At 39.8% G+C, this 23,112-nt stretch overlaps 2 protein-coding genes across 5 annotated transcripts; one reads left to right on the top strand and one right to left on the bottom strand.

Moving 5' to 3' along the window:
• Nucleotides 1–22,003, top strand: LOC108428551 (SH3 domain and tetratricopeptide repeat-containing protein 1). 2 transcript variants are annotated; one of them, XM_017699611.2, is made up of 18 exons: nt 1–294; nt 1,022–1,093; nt 2,273–2,403; nt 2,693–2,798; nt 2,969–3,112; nt 3,199–3,397; nt 3,483–3,559; nt 3,672–3,867; nt 5,787–5,917; nt 12,998–13,024; nt 13,160–14,091; nt 15,134–15,893; nt 16,690–16,870; nt 17,015–17,165; nt 17,308–17,430; nt 18,665–18,815; nt 20,467–20,663; nt 21,474–22,003. In XM_017699611.2, the coding sequence occupies exons 1-18, from the start codon at nt 180–182 to the stop codon at nt 21,738–21,740; spliced, it is 3,960 nt and encodes a 1,319-aa protein (XP_017555100.1). In that variant the 5' UTR covers nt 1–179; the 3' UTR covers nt 21,741–22,003. The 2 variants fall into 2 exon arrangements, with proteins under 2 accessions (XP_017555100.1, XP_017555101.1); XM_017699612.1 differs by lacking the exons at nt 1–294; nt 1,022–1,093; nt 2,273–2,403 and having other exon boundaries at nt 2,716–2,798; nt 2,949–3,112.
• LOC108428552 (gametocyte-specific factor 1) lies at nt 6,439–12,339 on the bottom strand. Of its 3 annotated transcripts, none has more exons than XM_017699613.2 (7): nt 12,031–12,339; nt 11,610–11,730; nt 11,103–11,206; nt 8,594–8,720; nt 8,344–8,427; nt 6,719–6,791; nt 6,439–6,547 (listed from the first exon to the last, which is right to left on the bottom strand). In XM_017699613.2, the coding sequence occupies exons 2-7, from the start codon at nt 11,686–11,688 to the stop codon at nt 6,469–6,471; spliced, it is 546 nt and encodes a 181-aa protein (XP_017555102.1). In that variant the 5' UTR covers nt 11,689–11,730; nt 12,031–12,339; the 3' UTR covers nt 6,439–6,468. The 3 variants fall into 3 exon arrangements, with proteins under 3 accessions (XP_017555102.1, XP_017555106.1, XP_017555105.1); XM_017699617.2 differs by having other exon boundaries at nt 11,610–11,704; XM_017699616.2 differs by having other exon boundaries at nt 12,084–12,339.
• Nucleotides 22,004–23,112: the final 1,109 nt, after the last annotated feature.

Below are 23,112 nucleotides of genomic sequence, written 5' to 3'. Positions count from 1 at the left end.
CAAACTCTCTATTAATATTACTGATATGCAAAGAAACGCTGCACGTGTCTACAAACCTTCTCGTGAAGCGTTGTTAGTACGAGCTACCAGCCAATCCTTGCGAAGGAGACGGAGCTGGTCGGAATACGGGTGGGAGAAAAAAACTAACGCCCGGGGGAAGCACAGCAACTTTTGACAAGATGTCAACTGCTGATGAAAGCAAAACGGGGAGCACATTGGACTCCGAGCTTTCGACCGAGTGTTCGAGCAATGATTCGGGGGTGAACAAAGACACCTCCAAAATCATGGACATGGGTAAGTCACACTGACATATTGTATTTTTACTGGCAAAGGAAACGACGCTATGGATCTTCATTGTAGGCGATAGCTGTACAATGACGAGGTATAATGTTTAGAACAACAGGGCCAGTGATAGAGGATTATTCCACAGGCTTACAGTCTCCACTGAATTACGAGCTGACAGTATGGAAGAAGTGTGTAGGTTACACAGTACTGTGCAAAGTCTACGCAAAGACAAAAAGTCTATGTAAAGCTATTTACCAGGGCAGTAAGTGGTTATTTGTATAAAGACACTAACATTACAATAAATACAAATAATAAAGTGTTTAAAATGTTAACAATAATGAAATTCAACGTGAGCTTAATCAAAGTCATAGTATTTACAATCACCATCCTATACCTGCTTCAGCTAGTTAGTCCTTATGATCAAGTGTGCTTCTGATTCAATTAAGCAAATGAAAGTGTTTCATTTGACTGTATTTAAGTTTACTTGTATTTATTCTGCTGTTATATAGTTAGTTAAAAAGGGGGGAAAGTACTTCCTACCAAGATAAATAGCACAGCACTGTACATCCTCAGGCGAACATTTAAAGTTTTTTATCACCAGTTTCATTCATAAATCGCCTGTACTGTCTAATAGCCTGCAAACTCATATTTAAAGAAAGTAGTGAAATGGATATGTTCAGACAGTGGCAGTGAATACAGACACCATGGTGACTATGTAGATGTATTTACTTTTCAGAAAACAAGCCATTGAGAGGAAGAGAGAGTTTCAAAGGGAGCTCAGCAGCTTCTGATGACAACGTTCCCACAGGTAACTAATGGCAACCTCATGAGACAGGTGACCGCACAAATGCAGTTCCACACCAGCTTCCTGTACCACCTACTCAAATGACTTCAGACCAAGTACAGTCCATTAGATAAACTTGTTTAAGATGTTAACCACAAGCTCTCACAAAAGGTGCCAAGCGTTCTTTGAGTGATGCCATTGAAGAACCACTTTTGGTTCCCTTCAAAAACTTTCAGTGGGTGGTTCTTTAGAGGACCATTTTTGTAACTAAGGTCTCTGACAGTGCAGAACCTTTTTGAAGACTTTACTAACCTCCTTATAAAAGTTCTAGGAAGAACCTTAACATGTGCATTGAATCTTTACATTACGAAGGTCTTTAAATCATTAAAAGACTGGATTGGATGAGCAGGCGTCTGCAAGCTTTTGCATATAAAGTATTAAAACAAACAGTATAAAAACCTTTGTGGCACCATTTTCAAGAGTGCAGTGTGAGAATAAATTGGCCTATAACAAACTCACACAGCAAAAATGAGAAGATTCATTGATAATGATGCGGTCACTCAAGCTGAACCACTTTTTAATTCCAGTTTTAAGTTTTCAAATCACAATACATGTGATGTTACAGGCAGAAATCCAGTTAAAAAGACCTCAGTGTAACGGTTTTAATTTAAAACTGTAACTAACCAAAGTCACAGTCTTTGTCTCTGTGATCTGTTGATACTAAAAACAACCCATGATATGGACTCCTCTCAGACCAAAATAGTACTTGCCAGGTTTAGGAAAGAAACAATGGTCAGAAAGGGAGTATATGAAAACTCCTTGAACTTTACACATCTCATCAGCTGTCACTTATTAACCCCTTCTGTCACAGTACTGCGACATCACATGATTAGAGTGATGTCTTGGCCTCAATCGGTCATGAATTAAGAGTTTATGTGGCCCATATGAGCTGGCTTGTTCAGCCAGGCAGTGATCTAGCAGTCTGTATGCTTTCATAAATGAAAAAATGATAGAGATGAGATTCACAGGTGCAGCTGTATACTTTATGTTGCGAACTGAACAAATGGGGTTATCCATAAACAGCTGATATGCACACAAACAAAGCTACCCTGATTCGTTTTCCACATGAAGGCGGTTTTGTTGCTGCTGGATGGGAGAGACAGAAAGCATAGTGCATTAACTTTCAGTCGTTTCCTGTTGCAGTGTTGTCCCTCCAGCTGGCTGTGGCAGAAGGACCAGACCGGCTTCCTGCTGACAAGAACACACAGGAAGTCCTCTGCGGGAAGCTGCGTGTGCTGGAGGCTGACCTTACAAAAATCACGACCCTGATTGCTGTATGCTTTACAGTATAGAGTATAAATGGAATTATTTAAATAACCTAGTTAGAATTAAGACCTGCTTTAAATTGCTGAAGGGTTCAGACTTACATTCCTCGCTCCTATAATGTAACAGTAACGCCATCAGTTTACATTGTTTGCCATGGAATTACTGAAAAACAAGCCTTAGAATATATTAGGCTAGGGGTTTTATGGGTTAATATGAAGAACACTGAAAGAGCTACAGTATTTCTTGTAAAACTTAATCAGCCTCAAATAGATTTATGGCCTCTTTCCTGTGTTTAAGGAATTCTCAGCTCATTTGGTATCCATCAGCAGTGAGGAAAGGACTATATTTATCACTTTTAAAACATTTGAAGAAATTTGGAAGTTCACCACCTATAACAAAATGGGTTTGTATTTTCTCATTCTGTCATCAAACACTACGATATGATTTAATTTATAAATCATTAATTTATAATCGTTAATTTATAAAAACCTAACTGCATAACTGATAAGACAAAACTACTGTGAGTATTTTGATTCTTGAATATCATTGTCAGTTTTATGGAACAATCTCCAGGTTTCCTGCGTCACTCTTTGGAGAGTCTTCTTTTGGACCAGGAGTTCTGGTTGAACACTTTAGACCATGAAGACTCAGGGATTGAGGTGTCAATTAAAGAGGAGAACCTTAACATAATGTACAAAGGCTTTCTAATGCAAGAAGGTAATAAAGGATATCATAGGCCTCTACAGGCCCAATTGGCTGAATGAATGTTGATAACAGAATAATGCAATGGGTATTAATTTCAGGTTCATTTTTTGGGAGCTGTACGGTTAATCAGATGTTTGACAGCTCAACATCTGGCAGTGACCTTTACCTGGAGAAGGGGGACATTGCTCTTTTTGAGCCACCATTCCTAGGCTCAGGATGGACTGTGTTATCCTTGGCAGATGGATCAAGAGGAACTAAACCTAGGCCAGCTCTGGAACCAGTCATTCCTTTTCATGAGTGAGTGGGATTAAGATGTTGCTCTGTTAATATTGACACTTTGCACACTGATTCATTTATACCTCTGCTCTCATTTGCCATGTAGGTGGTTTCTGAAGTCCTGTCCTGAGAGTATTTTGGTAGGCAGTGGAAAGGAATGCTGTGATCTTCCATTTCAAATTGGTAAGCAGGGATTATGTCTAGAACAGAAAGTGGCACATAATGCACAGAATGAACGGGAAAAAATCATTTTTGTCTTTTAATCATCTGAAAAAAGTGATATGTACTATATCAGCTGTAGGTATTTGTGAGGCGGTCAAAGCATATGATGGTAATGGACCAGACGAGCTGAGTTTTGAGGCTGGAGATCACATCATCATCCTGGGCCTACTAGTAAACTGCTTTGAGTGGTTCATGGGCAAGTTGGAGAGGACTGGTGATACAGGACTCATCAAGACCAGCCTTGTGAAAGCAACTGATTCTCTTTGTGAGTAAGTGCCTGCATGTTGAAGGATACAACTGTGTTGTTTGGATTCATTGTTTTTTTTTCCCAAAGCATTGTGGTAAAGCAAGTATACATTCAATGTTAAAATGCATGAAAACATTCCTCATTTAAATTTGCATATTTGCATACCCATCCACCAGCAATTAGAAAACTGTAATGTTAAGCAAAGATGGTATTTACAATCTGCACTGAGCACGGCAGAAAACCCATAACTTAAAAGTTCTCAGTGTGCATGGATTACTGACACATGTTTCAGTGACAGTAATCCATGACAAAACATGACCAATAAACTTTGCATGTATTAATTCGATATGGGTGTGCTGATCTTGATTTTCATATTTTGGTGTAAACAAGCATACAAAAGGCCCCTGTATACACAAGGAAAACAGTGCCCTGTTAAGGTGTTGGGCTACCACAATCCACCAAAACAGCATATAAGTCTATGGAACAATACTGGAGAGACAGAACATCATTCTTCCAAAAGATATTCCCTCCATTGGGGTTTTGATGATGGCTGTGAAGAGCACTAACATTCACCTAACAGTCAGTTCAGTCCATCTCCCATCAGTGTTCAGTTGGGTTAATAATTACATAATTTTCATACTAAATTAGGGATTTCGTTAATACTATTTTTTCAGACCAATCTGAGGAGCTCACCTCTTCGAGTTGAATGTCTTGTTAGAGTACTTTTGGCTGGTTAGCTGGTTGAGCTGTAGTTGAAGTCAGGCATACACTGCGTGATTTTAGAAATCCTCTTCTTTGGTGACAACTCACAATGCACGTTTAAAAAGACAATTGTGTATGACCAAAGCCTAATATTTATATGCTGTATGAAAGTGCTCGATATGATTGACATGCTAAGCCCCTACACACAGCTCTGTCTACAATTATTATTAATGCTGTTTCATTCAAAACAACACCCTGCGCATTCAAGTACTAAGCAAACACACTTTGCAACAGCAGCTTTGCTAACTTGTGACACACTGTGCATTGAAATTAAAACCAGACAATAACGTACAAAGACAATACAATACAGTTTCTCTACCTCACAATTCTGTTTTGTCAAACAGAGTCAGGTAGGCATATACAGACACTGGCAGCAAATGTCAGGTTTGTTTGCCTCCGTTGTTTAGCCTACGTCTCCACCCATATTGGGGAAGTTTTTGTGATTTGTGTTTGCGTGTGTTTAAAAACAAGGTAAAATTGCACAGTGTATTCCTAGAAGGAATACGCCAAGGTGAAATGTTTAAAATGACCAACGACTTTGTGTGCAACCAGCATCAGCAACACATCATTTTGCCACCACAGCTCGTTCTCAGTCAGCTTGAGTCAATTCCTCATTAGTGCAGCAGCATACACTCGACTTACTTGTGAAGAATATGGTGAAGGATGACTTATCTAACCATATCACTTTTTCCACATCCCCATAGACCAGCGCCAAAGGTGTTTGCACCACTGACATTCTCAAGCACCTGAGGAACAGTTGTTTTGTATTTTTCCTTACATACTGCACTAATGCACAAGTATTAGGGTCAGTAAATATATGCTTTGACCACAATTTCAAACTGTATTTACTCATGTCTTTCTAAGAGACCTAAATGCAGATGTCACTTTAGTCACAGTTCCTACTGAGACACTAGCCAGTTGAGCAGTTTTTAAGAATGAAGCTCCTGCAATCCGCCCCCAATAACAAATCCTCTTTCATAATTCTTTTCCTTTTGCGGTCGTGATCTAAAATCAACCTGCTCAGCACTTTTATTCATGCCACAGAGCATAGCAGGATGTTAACTGTTTAATTGTTTTTACTTTAATGTGTCACCCACCTATACATATCCACTGAATGTCCATAAAACCTGCTTTATGTTCTAAATTTACTTTAAAAAGTGTGCTCTATTTTTATGACAGATCAAATGAGATCTTTTTGAAAGAAGAGGACAGAAAAATCTTTAACGTGGAACAAGAGAAGATTAAGAAGGAAACCATTGCCTTTTTAAAGAAAACATGCCAAAGTGATGTTGATACAGTCTACAAACTTGGTAAGCTGTCTCACTGTGTTTGTGTCCTAAGAATGTCATTATTTAAACTAAACCTGCATAGAAGATTTGACCACCAATATGATTATACTTAATCACTTCAATAATGGCCAGCACCTCTAAATGCTCCTAAAGCCAACGGTAAGGTTTCAGGTGACAGAGTCAAGAAAGATTTAACAGATATTATTTTCCAAACATGATAAACTGAAAACAAAGAACTGCAAAAACATCCTGGCACTTGCAAACACAAAGTCAGCCCATAACAATACACCAAACGTCACAGTTAACTTGTACTATATCCTGCTTGCATCCTTGTCTTTTGTTCAACACAAGCACAAGTCAAACTTAAACTTACTGACACCCTTCAAACATTTTGAATGTAATTCTTAATTCAAATTGGTTTGGTCTATCTAACCTGGTCCATCTAACCTAATGGAAGTACATTGCAAAACAACAGCCATTCATTTAAAGTAATACAAAACGCTGAAACCACTGTACTAACAGGAAGGAGCATAAGTTCAAAATATAGTGCTTTAGAGAAAAGAACTCATCTTTTATTTGTCAAAGTTCCAGGGCAGAACTCTTGGTGCTCTGAGACTGGAGGTCAAACGGTTAGTCACAGCTTGATCAGTCCTGATCAAGAAAAAAAAGTGTTATCAGTGCTTTAAAAATGTTCTACAGGAAGGCAATCATTGATCATTATCAAACAGAAGAGCACAGTAGTCAGTGTCTCTAAACATTCACTGTTTTACAGCCTAATGATCTGAACCTAACAGACTAACATCACAACAGTAAATAACTAACCTATCTTGGCCGAGTTGTGAGGTTGAAAGTCCCCAGACAAAAGGTGCTGCTGGTGTTGCTGTCTCGTTCTCCTCTGTGATACATAGAAGTGTTCATTAGTTAAAGCTCACAGAATTGCATCACTGTATCTGTGAGAGTACTAGATTATAATTATTTTATTATTACTTACTATAAAACCCCATTTCAAAAAAGTTGGGATGCTGTGCAAATGATGCACAAATCATTTAAACCCTATATTTAATCAAAAATAGTACAAAGACAACATATCAAGTGTTAAAACTGAGAAATTTTTTGTTGTTTGAAAAATATATGCCCATTTTTGAATGCAACATGTTCCCAAGAAGTTGGGACAGGGGCAACAAAAGCGGTTTACTGGCAACAGGTCAGTAACATGATTGACTATTAAAAAAACATCCCAGAGAGCCATTAATAGTGTAACAATTCAAGAATAACATTTCTCAATGTAAAACAGCAAAGAACTTTTGCTTTTCTTCATCTACGTACATGATTTGGCAACATATGCTGCCATCCAGACAACATCTTTTTCAGGGAAGGCCTTGCTTATTTAAGCTAGACAATGCCAAACCACATTCTGCATGTATTACAACAGCATTGCTCCGCATTAAAAGAGTCTGGGTGCTAAACTGGCCTGCCTGCAGTCCAGACACTTGGAGGGTTATGGAATGAAAAACACAACAAATTAGACCCTAGACTGTTGAGCAGCTGAAAATCCTATATATAAACAAGAATGGAAAACATTTCACTTTCAAAACTACAGCTATTGGTCTCCTCAGTTTCCAAACGCTTACAGAGTTTTGTTAAAAGAAGAGGTGGTGAAACACAGTGGTAAACTGTTGGCATCAAATTCAAACTGGGCATATAATTTTCAAAAAACAATACAATTTCTCAGTTTTAACATCTGACATGTCTTTGAAGTATTTTCAACTAAATATAGGGTTTAAGTGATCTGCACATCATTGCATTTTGTTATTTACATTTTACACAATGTACCAACATTTTTGGAAATGGGGTTGTACGTTAAAGTTGCACTATGTTTTTAGTTAAAACTGAAAAAAGAAGCATTAGAGTCAAGAGAAAAAAAATGCTAATATATGTTATCCATGCGCTGTTATAAGTCACTCTGTAAAGCCTTTATAAGTCAGAGGTGTAAGGTCATGGTTTTCTCAGACCATATCGTATACATTTACATAATAACAGAATATGCACAGGCTCAAAAAGAAGGACCAGTTATCAGTTTAGGTCTCAAATGGAAAATTAAGATTATACTGATGAATATATGCTGATAATAGTAGATATTTCACTTACATCCTCAAGTTTTCTTTGACTACTCCTTCAACACGCTCAGAATGATCAGATTCATTCACTCAGATAAGGGGTCCAAAGCACAACTGACAAAATGTTCTTCCACATGTTGTGTGCAATTACACTTTTCTACAGATACCAAATTCCCAAAACTAACATAGTGTAGATTTAATTGGCCCCAAAAAGCATGCCAATAAAAAAACATTTCATTTTCAGAATAACTTTCTTAACGACAGAGTACAGGGCTAGGAAATGAGGGAGAAAGGAAAGGAAATGTAAGTATTAGAAAAACAAAAGCTGACCTTGGTCCCAGTCTTCATCACAAACAGGAATTGTCCAGGTGTTGACAGGAACTTGAAATATGTGCTGGCTCTCAGCACTTTCCACTACAATACATAAAAAATAGCTAAATCAGTTTATTACTCTTGCAATGAAATCAAGTATGCTTTAAATAGCTAACATAAATAATGGCTTCTGTGTTGGAGATCTATATTTTTCCCACATGTGCATAAATCTACTGCTCTTGTTGGCCATCTACAAAATTGTTCTTACCATACTCGGTATTAACAGAACACCTATCCACACAGTTAGACATGTGATGGGATAGCTCGTGCCTGGGCATGAGGTGACGGGCATTAAACGGGCACGTCCATAGTTGACTGGCCAACTCAGGATGGTTCTGAAAAACAATATTAATGCAAAATACATCTTTCATGCTTTGCACTTACACCGACTTATCATATGCATGTACTTTGTAGCTCTACAATTACAGACAGTAGTCCATCTGCATACTTTGTTAGCCCACTGTTCAATGGTCAGGACCTCCAGAGGACCACTACAAAATGGGTATTATTTGGGTGGCAGATCATTCTCAGCACTGCAGTGACACGGAGTTGCTAACACACCACCACCATGTCAGTGTTACTGCTGGGCTGAGAATAGTCCACCAACAAAAACACCAGCCAACAGTCCTGTCCTGTGGGTAGCGTCCTGTGACCACTGAGAAAAGTCTACATAGATGACTAACACTACCCATCTCAGACTTTACATCTACAAGGTGAACCAACAAGGTGTGTCTACCAACACCAACGCAACACACATTAACACACTACCACTGCGTCAGTGTCATTGCAGTACTGAGAACGATCCACCGCCCAAATAGTACCTGCACTGTATGGTAAGTGGAGCTGATAAAATGGAGTCTATGAAATGAAAAATGAGTGTAGAAACAAGGAGGTAATTTAATGAAGTGACTGGTGGGTGTATAACATTACAACAGTCAAGAATAATGATTCTGAAAGTAAAGACCTTTTTTTAAGTCTACAATGGATGTCATCAGTACTTACAACCCCAATTCCAATGAAGTTGGGATGTTGTGTAAAACATAAATAAAAACAGAATACGATGATTTGCAAATGCTTTTCAACCTATATTAAATTGAATACAGTACAAAGACAAGATATTTAATGTTCAAACAGATAAACTTCGTTTTTTGCAAACACCCGCACTCTTTTACTACAAAGCCACGCTGTTGTAATACGTGCAGAGTGTGGCTTGGCATTGTCTTGCTGAAATAAGCAGGGATGTTTGTTGACGTTGATCGGATGGCAGCAGATGTTGCTTCAAAACCTGTACGGACCTTTCAGCATTAATGGTGCCTTCACAGATGTGCATGTTACCCATGCCATGGGCACTAACACACCCCCATACCATCAAAGATGCTGGCTTTTGAACTTTGCGCTGATAACAACCCGGACAGTCCTTTTCCTCTTTGGCCCGGAGGACATGACGTCCATGATTTGACAAAAACAATTTGAAATGTGGACTCGTCAGACCACAGGACACTTTTCCACTTTGCGTCAGTCCATCTCAGATGACCTCGGGCCCAGAGAAGCCGGCAGCGTTTCTGGGTGTTGTTGATATATGGCTTTCACTTTGCATGTCAGAGTTTTAACTTGAACTTGTAGATGGAGCGACGAACTGTGTTCACTGACAGTGGTTTTCTGAAGTGTTCCTGAGCCCATGTGGTAATATCCGTTACAGAATGATGTGGGTTTTTAATGCAGTGCTGCCTGAGGGATCAAAGGTTACGGGCATTCAATGTTGGTTTTCTGCCTTGCTGCTTACTTGCAGAGATTTCTCCAGATTCTCTGAAACGTTTGATGATATTTTGGAACGTAGATGATGAAATCTCAAAATTCTTTGCAATTGCACGTTGAGAAACGTTGTTCTTAAACTGTTGGACTATTTGCTCACGCAGTTGTTCACAAACTGGTGAACCTCGTCCCGTCCTTGCTTGTGAACGACTGAGCCTTTCAGGGATGCTCCCTTTATACCCAATCATGACACTCACCTGTTTCCAATTAACCTGTTCACCTGTGAAATGTTCCAAACAGTTTTTGTTGCCCCTGTCCCAACTTCTTTGGAACGTGTTGCAGTCATCAAATTAAAAATGAGTGAATATTTGCAAAAAACAATAAAGCTTATTCGCTTGAACATTAAATATCTTGTCTTTGTAGTGTATTCAATTGAATATAGGTTGAAAAGGATTCGAAAATCATTGTATTCTATTTTTATTTATGTTTTATGTGCCAACTTCATTGGAATTGGGGTTGTAAATAAAACTGACCAGCACATTTCATTAAAAAAGAGAGGATAACTGGCAAAACATAAAATAAAAATCGTATTCAGTTTTTGATAGTATGTCTTAAATGTGGCATTACTAGTTATTTTTTAACAGTTCTTGCTTATCAAACCTCAGAAAAACTAAATATTGCAATGCAATAAATATTGTGACAGTACATTTGTGCCACCCTGAGGTGCAGTAAAATTTTTTTAAAAGTAGTATAAACCAGGTGAGAGCAGCTCGTTCTTATGTAAAAGAATAGACAATCAAGCTTGCTCCTCAGGATTTCAGGATCATGCCCAGACAGTTTTCAGATTGGTCTGATAAGCGATCTTTAAGTTGTGCTGAGTTTTATTTCCATCTTGACTTTTCATTCAAACTGCAAACTGCATTCAAACTGTGTTCACTGAGACTTTAACCATGACTGATACAAACCTTCCTGCACTTGATGAGATGGTATGGAAAGCGACAGGCCCGGATTTGATGGTTTGGGTCGTAGGGGCACACAAGCAGTTTTTCCGGGTTACAGTAATCTTCATCTATGACCCAGAATGTTTACAAATTAAACTCATCAGCTTAAGCAGTGTAGACTAACAAAGCGATAATACTACCTGTGTGATCTCTTGTCCCTATTTTTCAGTTAGAAAATCTGTAGTCATTGGGTCCCACTGCCTTGCACAGTTTTAGGTGTACTCTGACCCAACACACCTGATCCAGCTCATCATGTAAAGACTGTAGTCTTCACGAGCTAGATCAGGCCTTTTGGGACAACAGTTAAAACTGTAAAAGGTTGAAAAGAGGACTGGAGTTGAAATCCTCTGCTCTACAGGTTGCTGTAGGATGCGAGTGGACATGTTTACAACAGATACAACCATGGCTGAATGTCCCTTTGAACCAGCCTAACCTGCTACTCCCATGTGAACTGCTGTGCTGAGCGTTTACCGTGCGCCTCTTCCCAACGACGAAGTGGGGCTTTCGGTTGAGAGGCTGAGGCCTTGGACGGCTTTCTCCTGGACGCCATTAGTTATCGGTCTCCTCTGTTTTATGAAAGCAAGCTGTTTACCTAAAGTTTGGTGAAACAAAGTTCCCTCAAGACATATTTTAGTCCAAACAAACTAGCGGAATGTAGGCTGAGGAGTGAGCACACTCGTCAGGGTGCTTGGCTAACGCTAGCTAGCGCTAGCTAACACCAGACGTTAACTTAATAAGCTTTATATCGGCTCTAGCTACATTTCAGTTCTGCATGTTCTTTATTTGTTATTGCTAAGTTAGCGTGAAAGTGGATACAAAAGCAAATCTCACACAAATCTTTGGCATGTGTAAAGGCGGCTGTACCGAGTTACGTTAATGTAGGTTAGGTTACCTTACAAGGCCACTATGTGTCACAGACGTCCGTTAGCTAACTGGCTAACCTACAGCTGTAAACATCGATGTGAAGAATCGAGTCCAGCGCGTCTCGGAGTCGGGATCGCCTCTCGGTCAGCGTCGCTGAGAGCCGAGCCAAACGTGCCTGGAGTCGGTTCTCCGTGTTTTTCCACTGTGATTGGTTCTGGATGCGCTAACGCAGTCAATAGATTGAGTAGTATTAGCTTGCAACAGCGTGCTAACGCATCACAACCGTTAACGTTAACTTGATCTTGGTTGGTCGTTGGTCTTTAACCTAGCGACTTTAAAAAGTGGATAAACGACGCCGAGGCGGTTTAATTAGCACTATACGGCTCCGTAGCGCCCCAGTTGCTGTAGAGTCGCGAGTCGACTCCACAACCTTTACCTAAATGCTAAATAATGCTGCTGATAATTAAATGGGTCTCATAATCTACGTAATTTTCTGTAAAAAGGCCAAAAAGGTCGAATTTATGTCTTAAAGGGCCAATATCACGGAAAACCGTTTTTTCCTAATTTTCCCTAAGAGCTGCACTATATAAACTGCCTAAGTTTCAAAATCGTTCGCCTCGTAGTCCATCTGTGAAAACTAAGATGCAAAAACTTTTCGTCATGATAACCAACACATTTACATAAAACCCCTATTCAGCCTTTAGCCTCTCCCATTCACGCAGAAGTTCCAAGGAGTGTTACAGCCAGGAGTGCATTTTGAAAGGGGCACAATCCAGAGCAGGGCAATCAGAGCATTCTTAAAGGCACCCAGCAGATTGTTTAGGAGGTAAAGAAGAAAAAGAATGTCATGTAAAAATGAAATATGACTGTGGACTAAGATGCAGTATGAGCCCTGTAAATTTAGTGAGCTTTTATGAAAGGTTTAGCAAAGTCAAGACAATTGAGATGTTTTGTTTGTTGAAGTAGTTATTAATCTGTTTTGTTGTTTCTTACAGATTTGGTAAAGCCAGAATCAGTTCAAAGTAGGTAACGTTTCTTTGTTGGTCCTGATTAATAAGTTATAATGAATGATAAAATGTGTAATAATAGCATATGTAGTTTAATTTTTAAAGTGTGGGTATAATCTGTTTTTTTATTTTTAAATTTATTTTCTTTAGACGGTCCCATTGCAGACACTGCAGATCACATTGAATTGTATATAGACCTGAAAAGCAAAATCACCCCTCTTTTGAGAGAGATGAAGGAGCCAAACAGAGATGAGACTGCACTGGACAGTTCTGAGCTTCAGACAGATTCAGAGTCCACAGAAACAGAGTCACCGCAGGAAATCCCACATTTCACTGTGTGTTCAGAGAAGGGTGGTACCAGCCCAGATGGACACCACTCCCTCCTCTCCTTCCTAGGCAGCTGTGACTACAGGCCTGAGTTTCAGCTGCTCTACTGCGCCTACCCAGAATTCCTCCTGTTACACTTCGAGGGTCATTCTGATGAGGAGGAGCTGGTGGCTTATTTAGGTGCAGCTCGAGAAACAGCAAGAAAGAAGCGGATGTCATGGGCACAGAGCAGAATCTGCTTCCTACTGGGACAACTATGTGCAGGCAGGTCAAAGTTCTCCCAGGCTCGAGTCTATTACGAAGAAGCCTTAAGCGTACCCCGAGACCATTTCTCAGACATGCCCCTTCTCTCCGCCCTTTATTCCAACCTGGCCCTCATCTATCTCACACAGAAGAACATGGAGAAGTATTTTGCTCTGTCTGAACGCTTTGCTGCTTTATTGATGGCAGTCTGTGACTGTTTATCTGGCTCAGAAGAACCTGAGGTGTTAAAATTTGCATTGAAAAAGGCAATTCTGTCTCGGAACAAGCCTGCAGAGGCCCGGCTGTGCCTTCTCTTAGCCAAGCTCCATCTGAAGCTCGGAGAGGACATGAGTGCAGTGCCTTTCATTGAGCGGCTGCTGATCTTGGCTGATGAGATGCCAGGAGTCTGCGACACAATACGTAGCCATGGTTTTTTACTCTTAGCCAGGCTTTATAATGATCATCATCTTACTCACCTGGCTGAGAGCTCAGCAAGGCATGCATGTCTTCAGGTAGGTTCACACCAGGTATTATCGGTTCTGCTCTTGGAGGGCCAAAGTTGAGCAGAGTTTAGTGATTTTCCTCCTCTAACACACCAACTTAACCCAATAAATAACTGATGATTTGAATCAGGTGTGTTTATGAAGAGAGAACATTAAACTGTGCTGGACTCGAGACTTCAGGACTAGACTTGATGGCTCCTGGCCTTGGCAATGCTGAGCCCATTATCTGTGAGACACACTATGTGTTTAGTGAAACACTGTCTTTCAAAGTTAAGGACAACAAGCTTTTCAGCATGTTCTAAATGTAAAATGTAAAAACATCACCAAATGTAGATATTTGCAGCAATAATTCTTCACATTTTTTTACAGCAAAATTTACCATTGGTGTTTTTTTTTGGCTCATTCTATTAGCCTTTTTAAATTTGAAGCTCACACTGTGACCACATGAAAGCACATTTCCTGTGCTTTGTGGTAGCCCAAGTCTCAGTATAAATAATGTTATTTTCTCTTTAATGAAATTTTAACTTATAAACGAAAAATCAGTCACTCACATAACATGAATCAAATAAATCACTGCATCAATAGTAAAAAGGCATCTGGCTATTTAGCACAGTGACTTGTACATTATTATGATGTGACATTTTGATACAGGTGTAGTAGCAGCATTCAGATACAACATGAGTGCACTTGCATTAACATTATTATATCATAAAATTGTAGCACAGATCGGCCAAAATAAAAATAATTCATTGGCTGTGGTTTTGGCTGATTCTGATCATGCAACTTTATTTCAAAAATAGTCTGAAACACTGTCAAATCATTATTTAGGCAAAACATACTTCATATACCAAGCATAAGTTTTTTTAGCTAACAAAATATGCTATTTTATTTTTCTTGAATAATTGAAAGACAACAGTGAGAAACTAACAATGAGAAATCAGACCATTTCAAAAGAAGACAGTGTTCCTAAACTTTTGAAGGGTAGTGGAACTAAAAACAGTAATACAACATTCAGTAATTCACTTATTAATCCATTCTTGCATTCACGCAGGTGTCTTCTGCAGTCGCTGACTGTCTTTGCAGCATCTCTCTTCTGTTGGAGAACGCTCAAGAGTTGTATGGAGTCGACATCCCAACACAAGTGGCCTCATGTTTGACCCGAGCTGCTGCTTTAGCTTGCGCTGGCATGGAACCTAGTCTGGCTCATGCCCATGCCCTTTGTCTGTCTTGGCTTTATCAGAAGCATGGCATGCCTAACAGAGCAGTTCACTACATGTGCAGCCTCCTTGAGCATACGTCCGCTTCCAGGCTCAGCCAGCAAGACACCAGTGCTGCCCTCATATGGCTGGCCTGGCTGCTTATCTGTGGCCTGCAGCACCGTGCTGCCCTGGACGTGCTGGATGCAGTTCTGTCCACTCTCCCTGAGCACTGCACCACACAGCTGGAGGGGGTGGTTTACAACATGCGTGCCATTGCACTAAGGCACGCCGGCAATATCAAACAGGCTGCCGAGAGCTTCCGGGCTGCAGCTGAAGTCTGTGAGGAGTTTGAAGACAGGCACAACTGGGCTACAGCCCTGGCCAACTTTGGCTTCTTGTGTCTACAGGTCAAAGCTAAGAGGCTAGCTGAGGAGCACCTCACCCAGGCTGTGGAACTGTTCTCTGAGGTAGAGGATGAAGGCCATGAGTTGAGCTTTGTGGCTGTGCTTCTGGAGCTGGGCAAGCTGTTTGTGTCGCAGGGTTTTTGTGAGAAAGGGAAAATCTGTTATGAGTGGGCCCTACTGATTGCCATCCTGTGTGATAACTCAGAGAGTAAGTATGAGGTTTGTGTGGCTGTTTACGCAGTACTGTATTTAAGGTTGGGCAACAGGGCAGAACATAACATCACAACATCAGGTCGATTTTGTAACAAATAAATTGTGATTTAACACATTTAGATAAAGAGTACAGTTAGAATGTCTTCAGCAATGGCAAGCTCTTGAATCCAGCAGCTCTTTTGCTTGAACTAGCAAGTCAGGTTCTTGCATCATTTGATCTTGCACTACCAAGTGCTGATTGTGGGTGTAACTGAGAGTGCTGGCACCAACTGGAATAACAGCCTGAAATGTGCATGCTGTGTGAGATATGATTTGATGCACAGAAAAAAGCAATGGTATAAGATTATTTTCCTAGTTTTGAGGCCTTTTGTCCTAAAATCCTGGAAACAACACACAGTTAGACTAGTGGATGTTAAGGTCTTAAATGAAGACAAACCTGTGTATATATGCTGTCCTATTTCCATGAGTATGTGCCTAGACTCAGTTGTTACAGATTGTAATAATACTTGACAGAAATACAGTATCAGTCCTATTTATTTGCCCAAAATAACTCTCTGACTATTTTCAACCATATAAATATTTCTATATTTTGTGTTGTATAATTAAGTAGATGTATCCTTCCAGTCACATTTGCATATTCAGTGTATAAAATCAGGTTCTTACCCTAAATTTGAAACGTTTGATGCATTGAATTGTTTCCTGTTATTCTGGGGGGAAAAAACTATTTACATATCTGCTGACTGTGGGTAGATATGATATGATTTCATCTTAAAAAACATGTCTCTGTTAAGGCCAGTTGCAAGCCACCCGTCGCCTGTGTCATCTGTATGGTGAAGTTTGCCCTGATGAAGCACAATGTATCATCTATAATGAGCACCAGCTGAACCTGCTGCGCCAGACAGGAGACATAACCCTAGAAGGAGAGATACTGGAGAAAATCAGCCAGCTGTATCTGAGTCTGGGCACAGAGAAGTGAGTCAAATATAAATTATTCAGTAGTGCTTTGGTACATAAAGGCTTGGGATTTATGTCATTGTTAATGAGCCTTTTTGTATGACAGAATTTATATAAGCTCTTCATGTCTGTCTTAAATCACCATGTTTCATTTTGTGTCAGAGCAAATAGAACAGCACTGGACTACACTAAAAGAAGTCTAGGGATTTTTATTGATCTGGGAAAGAAGAGGAAGGAGGCCCATGGCTGGCTACAGGCAGGAAAAATCTACCACATCCTTAAACAGAGTGAGCTGGTGGAGCTTTATGTGCAGGTAAAGCTGGACTGGCAAATTTCTGTCACTCCTCAACCTTGTTTAGAGCCAAAACAGTGATCAATCAAATCTATGAAATATATATGATATCTAGGAAAAATCCTCTGATCCTCATTAGACTGGTTTGCCTGATTGATGACAGGTAGCACAGGACATTGCTTTGAGCACAGGAGATACAGCCTTCATCCTGGAGCTCCTGGAGGCATCAGGGGATGTGTTCTTCAACAGCACACAGGACAGAGAGAAAGCTGTTTGCTTCTACAGGGTAAGTTGTATGCTTGTACAGTAAAGATGTTTAGTTCTAGACTAATTGCATTTTGTGTAAATACACCAATTCATTTTGTATCATAAAAAGATATTGAAGATGTTATTTTAAATCAGGAATGTCAAACTTCAGTCCTAGACGGCCATAGTCTTGCAACAGATCTGATTCTGATAATAGCAGATCATGTACTTCTCAATGTAATTGTTAGAATGTGGACAAAAACTCCGACCTTTATTGGCCTGTTTAAAGGATAGATTCAGAATCAGACTAACTGACTTTTATTTCACATTCATTTCCACTGTAGCCTCATAACAAGTTCAGTCACAAGTATGTCTAGTGATTGAATGTGCCACAAATGTAAATGGTGAAGAAAATGAGTAGTGATGTGAAAAACATAAGTAAAAATAAAGTAAAATTTTACCCTACATACACTACATTAATTTTCCCAGTGATGTTTTTACATTTAATTATTTTTTCTAAATTACATTATATTTTCTCAATTCTGGTCCTGGTCTACCACTGTACCACAGTATACTATACTGTGTTACTCTATACCCTATACCCTATATCAGAGTGTATCAGACACTAAGGGACATTATCTTCTATAGGTAACAAAGTGATGCTATTTTGTTGTGAGCTAAGCTAAAAGCTTTATGGCTCAAAATGCAGCCAGAAGAGGGCAGTATAGGTGTGAGTGTATACTGTTTGCTGAAAACCTGTGGCTCTCTCTAATATTATTAAAGGACCAATACACTGCTTATAAGTGAGGTCCACTTATGTTGTTTTTTTGGGTTAATGTACTATAAAAATGCCATAATTCAAATTTTACACTGCCATTTTTTTCTTTCTAACCTGTTTTTGTGCCTACAAGATTGTTATATGCAGTGTGTTAACAAGACTCTTCATTACAGACCGTCCTAAGAAATGCTTTGAAAAGGGAAATGTATTTGTAATATTTAAATGATTGTAGTCCTTTTACTGAACCTTTTACTGAGTGTGTAGTATTACTTTCATTAACACTCCATTAGGACAGTGGCTCTCAGTACTGGTTCTGGAGTATCACTGCACTGCTTGTTGTACATCCAGTTCACCTCAGGAACAGTTTGTTAATTAGTTCATCAGGTGTTGGGAGCAGGAGGTCTAAAATGTGCAGAGCAGTAGTATTCCAGGATCACAACTGAGAACCACTGCATTATGATAATCAGCATTGTTTGACTCTGTGTGTATGTGACAGGACCGAGCTCTCCCTATAGCAGTGAAGTCGGGCAATGTGCGTTCTCAGCTCAGGCTGTGCAATAAGCTGACTGAGTTGCTGCTACAGCTGGGACAGTATGGGGAGGCTCTGGAGTATGCACAGACTGCATTAGACATCAGCATCACTCTGGGTGTGTTTTATATACAGACACATTAAACACTTGCACTACTCATCTTGGCCTGCTACAATCATGAAATTTTAGCAGATGATTAATTGCTGTATAAATAATTGCATTTAACAGTTTTGTGGTCTTTGTTCACTGTGTGTAACTACTAAGGTACAAGCCTTATTTGCCTTATTAGCTGTTCTATTGTCTAACTACGGATAAATAGTAGCTCTTAATTAGCAGCTGATAGAGCTCAGATAAACAAACATGACTTATCACTGCCCTCTTAACATATTATAGCACCAGTCAGAAGTGGTTGTTTTGGTAAGACTGATAATGTGTCTAAATTAATGTGTTTTCTATTCACTTTATTTATATGTATTTGCCTCAGCTAGCTAATGAATGTACATCCAATTATTGCAATCAGCTCAAATGCGATCAGGTGATATTTGTGACAGGCCTATTCTTATCTTTTTATCCAGCAGGTGTTAGTAGAATGTAAAACGTTTCCTTTCCATAATTACTGTCTAATTATTAATGTCTTACTGACAGATGAACCTTTTCATACAAGTCATTTCCAGCTTGATTTTTTAGGGTTTTCTCTGCGAGATTGAGTGGCAATGGTTTAGCATTTCTGTCAAGTATGCTTAGCACATGCTGAGAGGTCAATTACTTTGAACAGTTTATTGCCAAATATGACATTGCTGACTTATAACACTAGACACTATTTACATCTGGCTATTTCATGTGTGTTGTCACTGTTACTTCTGGATAGAGATTAGCCACCCAAAAATGCAGGAGTAAATAAAGTAGTAAAACTCCTTTAAAAACAGATTTAAATCAAATCAATCAAACCTCTTCAGGAGGTGATCTGAAATATATTTTAGCCAGATGTTAAAGTGTAAATACTTCTGTTTCTCCAAGCACACATGCTGGAGCCTATCCCAGTGGTCGATCTCCAAACATGAGTGATCCAACTGTAATCCAATCACAGTGCGTCCTGGTGGCGTTTTTCCAACACATGTTAATGCAAAGTTTAAACAGGCCCCAAGTGTAAATACATGTGGTTAAAATCTTATGAGGTTACAATCCAGAAAGAAGTCACTTGAAAAAAACGGGTGTAAACAGCGCCTTAGTATCAGTCAATATAGGAACCTGTGAAACATATATTAGAATCCAGCATAGTACAGTGAAATATATCATAAAAAAAACATGACCAGACAGATATTTTAATGTATGAGAACATGTTTTTGCTTAACATGTCTATAGCTTCAAAGACTTTAAATCAGGAATCTGCTTCACATCAGAGTGCAGTTTTAGCCCTAATCTAATACACATGTGTGGCATGTGCCCCCCCCGAGCCCCGATGATGATGGCCTCGTGAGCTGGTAGGAAGGCGGGTCCCAAGTACCACTGCGTGTTCGGGCCCTGCCTTCCTGCCGGTTCTCGCAGCCGTCATTGCTGGGGCCCAGGTGCGGGTGCATGTCACAACATGATACAGCTAATCAAAAAAAATCTGAATGTAAGACCCTAGTGTCTGAACATACATTGATTGAATGCATATGACTGCATGTACTGTACACTTATAGATATTGTTGGAACAAGATCTAGATGCTGTACAAATGTAGCTTTATTTATGTTGCATAACTTTATGTTGTCATGTTGTCGCTTGTAGCTGATCGTTTAAATGAGCGAGTTGCATTTCATCGGCTGGCTACGCTGTACCACTGCCTGAGTCAGTTTGAGATGGCAGAGCACCACTACCTGAAGGCCCTCTCTCTGTGTCCCTCCCCTCTGCAGTTTGATGAAGAAGCCCTATATTATGTCAGGGTGTATCAAACACTAGGGGACATTATCTTCTATGATCTGAAGGTAAGAGGGTAATATTATATTGTTGTGCGCTGTGTTCAAAGTTGTATGGCTCATAGACCAGCCAGAAGAGGGCAGCATAAGTGTGCATGTTAACTGGTGGCTAAGACCGTGTGGCATCCTTGTCATTGTGTATAGTGATCTTAGGCTTGTGTGCAGCTGCTCTGCCATGGAAACTCATTTTATGAAGCTCCAGACACACAGTTCTTGTAATGCTGCTGCTCGCAGGGGCGAATTGGAGCTCTGTAGTGATAGATGCAATAGAGGGTAGAGGCTTTTATTGAGCTCTTCAGTATGACCTATTCTATGGCTATATTTGTTAATAGAGATTACATGGCAGTGTGCAGTAAATGTGGCTGAAACACCTGAACTCTGTAATTAGGAGGGATGTGCACATACTCTTGGCCATATGATGTATGTAAAGGTGTTGTGACATCACAAAAACAACTACCCTAAAATGGTCTGCTTTTTCTGCTTATTTTGTATCTATGGGTTTTATGGACTGGGCTGTGAATGGTACATTTGAAACTTTTAAAATGTTTGCATACTACATGAAACTCTTTTATTTTGAAAATGCAAAGATAATTTGGTTTTCGTGATAAGGGCTCTTTAATGGCAAAATTGTTAAACACATTAAATAGGAGATTAAAGCATCATTTCACTCATACTGAATTAATAATCTAGAAAAGCATACTGGCTTGGTTGAGCAGTTTTGGGAGTTGGTGCAGCAACAAAGTGTGGTGTATATCCTGTTATCAGTATCCTGTTCTTCTGTAAGTTCAACACTTCTTGTAATCTTTCTCCTTGTTTCAGGATCCATATGATGCTGCAGGTTACTACCACCTTGCCCTGGCAGCTGCCATGGACCTGGGTAATAAGAAGTCCCAGCTAGAGCTGTGCACTCGCTTGGCCACTATATATCACAACTTCCTGAGGGACCGTGAGCTGTCCCTGCATTTCTACCAGCGTGCACGGGCCTTTGCTGTTGACCTCAATATCCGTCGCATCAACCTGGCGCCGGATCAGAGCTTCCGCACTACAGCTCCGTATAAAATCACAGCCTCACAGGCTACAAGATAGAGACTTGAACTTTACTGAGGCCTGCTGTACTTGTATTTGAGGGTCTATGTTTACTTTCTCCTGACAGATTGAGTATTTGCTCTTGTGTTGATGTAACTGATTGTAGAACAGCAGTTAGAATGTACACTACTGCCAGTGTGTTTTGACCAAGGCATTTAATGGCAGTTCATATAAGAGAGTCATCTACATGATAGAATTTAACTGTATGTTTCAGATGACAGAATTACTTTTTAAAAATATAAACAAGAACTGATCTAAAAATATGAGATCATCCTTTCTGTATTTTGGACTGCATAGGACCACTGATTATTTATCATTTTGCTTTAAGCCTGTTTCACAATATGAGTCAAAGGCCTTTTTAATCAACATGTGATTGATTCAGATCAGAAATGCTTTTGCAAATTCATTTTGATGCAGTATCCCATGACATACATGAAGCAGAGGGGCCATGAAATACTATAACTAGCCTAACCGTAGATCTAGTGGCGCCTGTTTTCTGAAAACTGAGAAACAAATACAGTATCTCACAAAAGTGAGTACACCCCTCACATTTCTGCAAATATTATCTTTTCATGGGACAACACTATAGAAATGAAGCTTATATAGCAGTATAGATTTACTGTCCTCTGAAAATAACTTAACACATAGCCATTGGTGTCTAAATAATGGCAACACAAGTGAGAACACTTCACAGTGAACATGTCCAAATTGTGGCCAATTGTGTCTTAGTCCCTCCCTGGTGTAATGTGACTTGTTAGAGTTACAAGGTTCCAGATGTGAATGGGGAGCCGGGCTATTAAATTTGGTGTTCTGGGTACAATTCGCTCATATTGGCCACTGGATGTTCAACATGGCACCTCATGGCAAAGAACTCTCTGAGGATGTGAGAAATAGAATTGTTGCTCTCCACAAAAATGCCCTAGGCTATAAGAAGATTGCTAACACCTTGAAGCTATGGCCAAGGTCATACAGTGGTTTTCCAGGACAGGTAACACTCGGAACAGGCTTCGCCAGGGTCAACCAAAAAAGTTGTGTCCATGGGTTCAGCGTCATATCCAGAGGTTGGCTTCAAATAATAGATGCATGAGTGCTGCCAGTATTGCTGCAGAGGTTGAAGAAGTGGGAGGTCAGCCTGTCAGTGCTCAGACCATACGCCGCACAATACATCAACTCAGTCTGTGTGGCCATCGTCCCAGAAAGAAGCTTCTTATGAAGCTGACACACAAGAAGGACCACAAACAGTTTGCTGAAGACAAACAGTGCAAGAACACGGATTATTGAAATCATGTCCTGTGGTCTGACGAGACCAAGACTTGTTTGTCTCAGATGGTATCCAGCATGTGTGGTGGCACCCTGGTGATGAGCACCAAGA

This window comes from Pygocentrus nattereri, chromosome 2 (assembly GCF_015220715.1).
Source record: "Pygocentrus nattereri isolate fPygNat1 chromosome 2, fPygNat1.pri, whole genome shotgun sequence".
Classification (NCBI taxonomy): domain Eukaryota; kingdom Metazoa; phylum Chordata; class Actinopteri; order Characiformes; family Serrasalmidae; genus Pygocentrus; species Pygocentrus nattereri.
The sequence above is the reverse complement of the archived record's forward strand: the minus strand, read 5'-3'. Positions and strand labels throughout refer to the sequence as shown.

Bases quoted from the DNA above. Each gene is read 5' to 3' on its own strand.
- LOC108428552 (XM_017699613.2), bottom strand. From the start codon at position 11,688: ATGGCGTCCAGGAGAAAGCCGTCCAAGGCCTCAGCCTCTCAACCGAAA. The intron at 11,207-11,609 runs GTAAACGCTCAG...TCTGGGTCATAG, and splicing joins TCGTTGGGAAGAGGCGCACG to ATGAAGATTACTGTAACCCG. The intron at 6,548-6,718 runs GTTAGTTATTTA...TTTCTTGATCAG, and splicing joins TCACAACTCGGCCAAGATAG to GACTGATCAAGCTGTGACTA.
- LOC108428551 (XM_017699611.2), top strand. From the start codon at position 180: ATGTCAACTGCTGATGAAAGCAAAACGGGGAGCACATTGGACTCCGAG. The intron at 3,868-5,786 runs GTAAGTGCCTGC...TTTTTATGACAG, and splicing joins GCAACTGATTCTCTTTGTGA to ATCAAATGAGATCTTTTTGA. The intron at 20,664-21,473 runs GTAAGAGGGTAA...TCCTTGTTTCAG, and splicing joins TTATCTTCTATGATCTGAAG to GATCCATATGATGCTGCAGG.